The sequence below is a fragment of the Panthera uncia genome, chromosome D2 (assembly GCF_023721935.1).
Source record: "Panthera uncia isolate 11264 chromosome D2, Puncia_PCG_1.0, whole genome shotgun sequence".
Taxonomy (NCBI): domain Eukaryota; kingdom Metazoa; phylum Chordata; class Mammalia; order Carnivora; family Felidae; genus Panthera; species Panthera uncia.
The window spans coordinates 75,758,569-75,764,568 of NC_064818.1; the positions used below are offsets into that span (position 1 = coordinate 75,758,569).

At 49.7% G+C, this 6,000-nt stretch overlaps 1 protein-coding gene across 3 annotated transcripts in view; it reads left to right on the forward strand.

Moving 5' to 3' along the window:
- Positions 1–5,449, forward strand: part of BTBD16 (BTB domain containing 16) — a 44,809-nt gene extending 39,360 nt beyond the window's left edge. For 2 of the 3 annotated variants that reach the window (XM_049645874.1, XM_049645875.1), the window contains exons 13-16: positions 1,412–1,489; positions 2,628–2,726; positions 4,047–4,220; positions 5,301–5,449. In XM_049645874.1, the coding sequence (XP_049501831.1) occupies positions 1,412–1,489; positions 2,628–2,726; positions 4,047–4,220; positions 5,301–5,369 (420 nt within the window). In that variant the 3' untranslated portion in view covers positions 5,370–5,449. The remainder of the gene's footprint in view (positions 1–1,411; positions 1,490–2,627; positions 2,727–4,046; positions 4,221–5,300) is intronic. The other variant, XM_049645876.1, reaches the window with a different exon arrangement.
- Positions 5,450–6,000: the final 551 nt, after the last annotated feature.

Genomic DNA, 6,000 nt, shown 5'->3' on the forward strand with positions numbered 1-6,000 from the left:
GTGTCCCTTCGAAAGAGCACACCTGTATCCCGTGGATCAATGCCTAGTAGTGCTATTGCTGGGTCGTAGGGTAGTTCTATTTTTAGTTTTTTGAGGAACCTCCATACCGTTTTCCAGAGTGGCTTCACCAGCTTGCATTCCCATGACATTTTTTAAATGCAGAGAAACTGAATGAAAGAAAAGACATACCCCTCAGACCCATCACCCAAAGACAACCTACAACCACTACTAAGATCTCATTGTGTTTTACTGGCCGCAAACTCTTCCACCAAGAACATCTGCTATATAAACAACACTACTTTGCCTCTCTTTTAGTGCAGAAAATTTGCCACGCTCCTAATTGTTAACTATTAGATATGGCTGTAGACTGAACATATTTGCACGTGATGGTTTATTTTACTATCCTTAGAATTACTTTCTTGCAGGAGATTGTCAAGAACAGAAAATACTGGCCCAAAAAAGGAATGTTCATTTTTGTTCTTGATATGTGGTAACAGTTTGGGACCAAAACGCTCTTCCCCCCGTAATGAATGAGCTTGCTTCACTTCGTACATGCTCAGCAAATTGGGCGTTTTTATCTCAGATCCCGTTTGTCAAATGAGAGGCAAACAACGAAATCTCATTTCTCAATATGCATTCCCTTTATTACTGGGAAATACGGATATTTTTCCAAGTGGCATTTCCCCCTTTGTGAATTGTCCTATGCCAACTGTTGCAGTTCTTGTGTTTCCAATTGTGCATTTTTAGAGATGAAGTGGGGCAGTGTTTGAGTTCTGAAGATTTATGAGTCACTAGTTAAAATTCAATTCAGCCCAACAAATACCTATTGTAATGTGCAAACCACAGCGCCCAGTGCCCCTGCACAACAGATAATGACTCCATGGAACCGAGCCTCTCTGGGACGTAACTCAGAACTGTGCTCTAACAGAGCACAGTGGAGGCGGGAGACAGTCCTTGGGGCTGGACACCTCAGGAAGTTCCCCTCCCCCCCCACACACCCTCTTCATGTTCTTCTGACCTGGCCCACCTCCTTCCTTTTGCCCCTTGTGGGATCCCGCCATGTCATGGAGCCCGCCATGTGGGATCACGCTTGTGACTTTATGGGCGTGATCATTCTCTGCATCACAATCAGGCTATTTATGTGCACATTTTATTTACCCGGGGAAAATTCTCAGGAATTTTTCTTGTTCTCATCTCTCGTTCTCTGAAAGCATTAAGCACAGTACCTGGCACATAGTCGGCGTCGACAAATACTGCAGACTGGATCCATGGCCAAGTGTGGGATCCAGAGACAGAGCTATCTATCAAGCATGGTGGGGGCTGTGGGATCAATGAACTGATGCAGAGATGGGGAGAGATGCTCGTGTCCCAGGGTCAGATTGCCAGTGAACTGCGTGCACCTGTCTTTCAGCTGGAGAGTGGGGGTGACATGGCCCACGTTAAAGATCTTACCACCCAGGCCGTGAGATTCGGGATGCTCTTTAACCAGGTACAGACCCCTGGGCCCAAGCAAGGGGAGGGACTGTTTTCTCCCAGGCTTGGCTAAGGACATTTGTATAATCGCTTCTTACCTCTGTTAGGAAGGCCAGGGAAGAAAAGAAAATAGTCATGTCTCTTCTGCATGTTCCCACCACACCCTGGGAAAAACAATTCGCAAGACAGGGGCCTGGGACAGGCCATTCATTTATCTGATGTGCACATCCAAAATTTCTCCTTGAGGGGGACCAACTGTCCTCGTTTTTCGGGGATGGAGGAGTTTCCCTGGGAAGTAGGACTTTCAGTTCTGAAACCAGGAAAGGCCTGGGCAAGCTGGGATGAATTGGTCGTTCTCTTCCCCGCAAACATCAAGACTTGCCAACAGTTCCGGGAGAGTTTCCACTCCAAGCCTGTGTTGGCAGTTACAAAGGGGAAGCTATTCTGGGCGGGTATTTTCATGGGTCCCCCAAATCAAAGCAGAGTGGGTCAGGGAACTTGGCTGCAAGGTATGTGGGCACTCAGCCACCAGGGGTGTATGCAGGGCTAGTGGCTGCATTCTGTCTTGGGTTCCCTGGGATGGGCACAGCTGTCCAAGCAATTGCTGTACTCAGTTGTTGAAAGCCACTCCAGTAGTGATCTCAAAAGAAGTTGTGTTTCAGGGACTCGGGGCTCTGAATCTATCATCAAAGACTCCCCTCTGGGTCAGGCCTGGATGGGCTGGGTCTACACCTCACTTGCCTACACCTGCCTAAGTGGACAGACCACACACCGCAGGGGCCAGGAGGACACCTTGCAATACCATGAATATGGAATATCTTTTAGGCCTGTCCAAATTGGAGCAAATGCTTTGCTTCATAGGTCCGCAGGCCACAGATTATCTAAGAACATGCCTAACTTATCCTTCTCCCCACTAGACGATGTGCAGAGCAGTTAAGATCATCACTGAGTACAACCCATGGGGTTTGTGAAGTCACTACAGTTTGTTCGGCCCTTCCTGAGCTAAAATTGCTGTTGTGTTTTAGTCACTTTTGTGTGTCAAATTAGTCGCTTTTGTTTCAACTAGAATTTGTTTTTTCTGTGTCCTCTTGCCTTTGAATACAGAAGGTTTCTTTCCCTGTCACTTTGTTGTTTGTTTATCCTTCCCAACTTAGGAGTACACAACTCATTCAGAAGTGATTGCCATATACGGATTCTTCTTTGAGATAAAGGGAGTCAGACATGATACTACCTCTTACAGTTTTTACATGCAGGTAAGAAGGACAGTGCACAGGAGAGTTGTGTCTCTGAAACAGTCTTTTAGATCCAGAGTCAATTCATACGAAATTAATAATAATTGATCAATCATTAGCTAATGATGAATACGAAACGTGTTGTAAGCCTACTGCTAATTATGTTCATACCTGTGAGGCCATTTGATTTTTACAACCTTGGGAGGTTTGAGGGTCCATATGGCCCCTATTGGCAAAGTTGGGGTTCCGTTCTAGACTCCGACTCTACGTTTGGGGCCCAGTTCGTCTTCTGTTCCTGCGTGATGGGCGATGCTTTACAGATGATCATTCTTCAGTGGAGGGAAGAGGGAACGGTCTTGTTTAGAGAGGCAAAGCAGGGCGGTGGACAGGACACCGGTGAATTCAGGAGGACAGAGGGATTCGCCTCAGTGCTCCTGCTACAGGCTTTTGGAGGAGTGCTGTGTTTTAGAGCAGAGTCGAAGTCAAGCTGCCTGGTGAGCCGCATGATGTTGACAAGCCCGTGAGCCTCCCCATGTCCAGCTTCCTGAGCCTTGAGATGGGGAAGGTAATAGGACCTACCTGACTTGGTTGTGGGCAGTATTACTGTGTTCATTTGTGCAAAGCATGTGGAACAGGGACTGACGCATAAGGCACTATATGATGACGCCGACAATGGCAGTGACCACTATCATCAGGGACCGCTATGTTCCCCTTAGGATTTGCCTTGTAAGTCTCTAAGGCATCAAGCTCCTTGAGAAACCGTATCTCATTAGTCTTTTTGTTATCACCACTAATCACAGTCCCCGGAACACGGGGAGGTACGTTTGTATTGTGAGCAGGTAAATGGATACATGCACGCCTGCAGAAACCTGAGCTTCAGCCCCAGCTTCCCCGCTACCTCCTTCCATGCCCTTGAGTGAGTCACATCTCTTCCTTGGGTCAGTTCTTGTCTTCAGTGACTCAGGCATTTCCCTACATGATGGAATTTACTGGATGCAGATGAATTATGTAACAACACCCCTCGAAATACCCGTGTGCACGCTCCATTGGTTTTTAAATCCTGGCAAGGCGATAGTGAAGACCTTCCAATTCGGTACAGCCTGACTTAGTGGCATTTTTCTGGGCTCGCCAGACCCCAGTCTGTCTGCCGGTGGTTTTGGGGGGGAGGGGGGTCAGATGCGAGCTGATTCAGCAGCGGCAGCCGTTCTCAGGAGGCGGGGCTGCGGGGAGCACCCCCTTGCTCTCCGCACACCTTACACGGGAGAGTCGACGGACCACGTTTTGCTAACTCTGGGTCACCCCAGTTTCAGTTCCACCTAAGGTGGGTCACCCTCCTTGCAGAGAGTGAGGCACAGTGACGTGGTCTGCGAGCACGGCCCCGTCAGCCTGCGGGCGGAACGCCTGGTGAAGTACGAGATCAGAGCCCAGACCCTGGTGGACGGCCAGTGGCAGGAGTTCAGGACCAACCAGATCACCCAGAAGTTTGGGTTCTCCAAGCCGTCCTGCAAAAGCCACGTGAGTGTTTGCCTTTGACTTCTTTTCTCTTTTATGTCTTTTTTTGCACTTTCTCTCCACCACTCCTTTTTTTGGGCGATCACTGGCTTTCCATCTCCAGTGGTCCACAGGGGAAGCTTGCTCGCTTTCTTAATAGACGGTCACAGCTCCACGTCACGCTCAAGAGAAACCTAGAATAAAAAGCTGAGGGTGTGGAAAGCTATCACTATCACGCCAGATCCAGTTTGTAAATGTCAAAGGGTCCTGTTTTGGGAGGAGGGGAGGTTTGGTGGAGTGTGCCTGCCACCATCGCCTCCGCTGTTGCCTGGACATCCCCTGTGACGTGCCCCAAGATCCGTGGCCTGGCCCACCTGGCTCAGTGGCCGGCACAAGCATCCGGGCGGATTCTGTACCTGGCCTGGCTCCTGACGGGTAAAATCCAAAGTCTGCCAGAGAGCCTGTCTGTAGTCCTAGGAGGAACTCTGAGTGTGAATTTCAGGAGGTCCAGGGGCCGCCCTGGGTGCCCCGCAGGGAGTGGGACTCAGCTTTAAGCCAGGGGGTCCTTCCCTGTCCCGGCTGCGCATCAGAAATCAGCACGCTGGGCTGCTGGTGAGGTCCACGGGCCTGCGCGCCACCCAGCTCCTGAGGCGATGTATTCCGCAGTGGGGCCCGACATCAGTGTTGTTTAAAGCTTCCCAAGTTATTCTCTGCGATGTCAGAAATCAGAACCGCAATTTCCCCTTGTGGAGGTGGGGGCAGGGAGGGGGGGGGGGCGCCAGGATATTGGCCAGGAGGGAACGTGAAGGTTTCGGGGGGTGCCTGAAATGTTCTCTGTGGTGATCGGCGTGGCAGTCACCCAGGTGTACTCACTCGTGAAAATTCACTGAGCCAAACCCCTAAGATGTGTGCACTTTATTGTATCTAAGTCATACTTAAATGTTTTAAAGTTTGCTTTACAGACCTTCCTTAGGCAGTTCTAGTGTGCAGCCAGAGTTGGGAATGACTGCTTACACCACTGTTAAGGCCTTCCCCCCCCCCCCCAAGAGAGCAATCGTGTTCATCCTAAAAGCCCCATTTGCTTTCTTCCGTTTCATCTTCTAGGCCTTGAAAATCCACACCGTGGGCCTTCCAATCTATGCAAGTTTTTCATTCATCTTCCCAGTGTCTTGACAGTTTCCAGAAGAACCTGTGGGATTTTTCTTTCTTTTGCCAGTGTCTACATAAAAGAAAATAAAACGGCATTAAAGGGACTGCTCAAGCATTCAGGTGACTTTCCTAGTGGACAGCGAGCGATCTCAGCAGAACTTGGGCCCCCTGTCGGGCTGCTGTGACAGAGAACCGCAGGCCGGGGGGGCTCACAAACAGCAGACGTTTACTGCACACAGTTCTGAGGGGTGTCCAACATCAAGATGCTGGCACATTCAGGGTGGGGGCTGGTGATAACTTGCTTCCTGGTTCACAGACGGCTGCCTCCTCGCTGGACCCTCACATGGTGGAAGGGGCGAGGGGGCCTCTGGAGCCACATTGTTGTTTTTTTTTTTTCAATTTATTTCTTTATTTTGAGAGAGAGAGGATAGAGAATCCCAAGCAGGCTCTGCACTGTCAGCACAGAGCCCTATGTGGGGCTCGAACTCACAAACCATGAGATTGTGACCTGAGCAAGAGTCAGATGCTTAACCGACTGAGCCCCTCGGGAGCCCTGTCAGGTCACTTCATAATGGTAAGAATGGGGCCATCACAACCTACTCACTTTCCAAATACCCATCACTTTTGGGGGTTAAGATTCAACATAGGGGTTCTG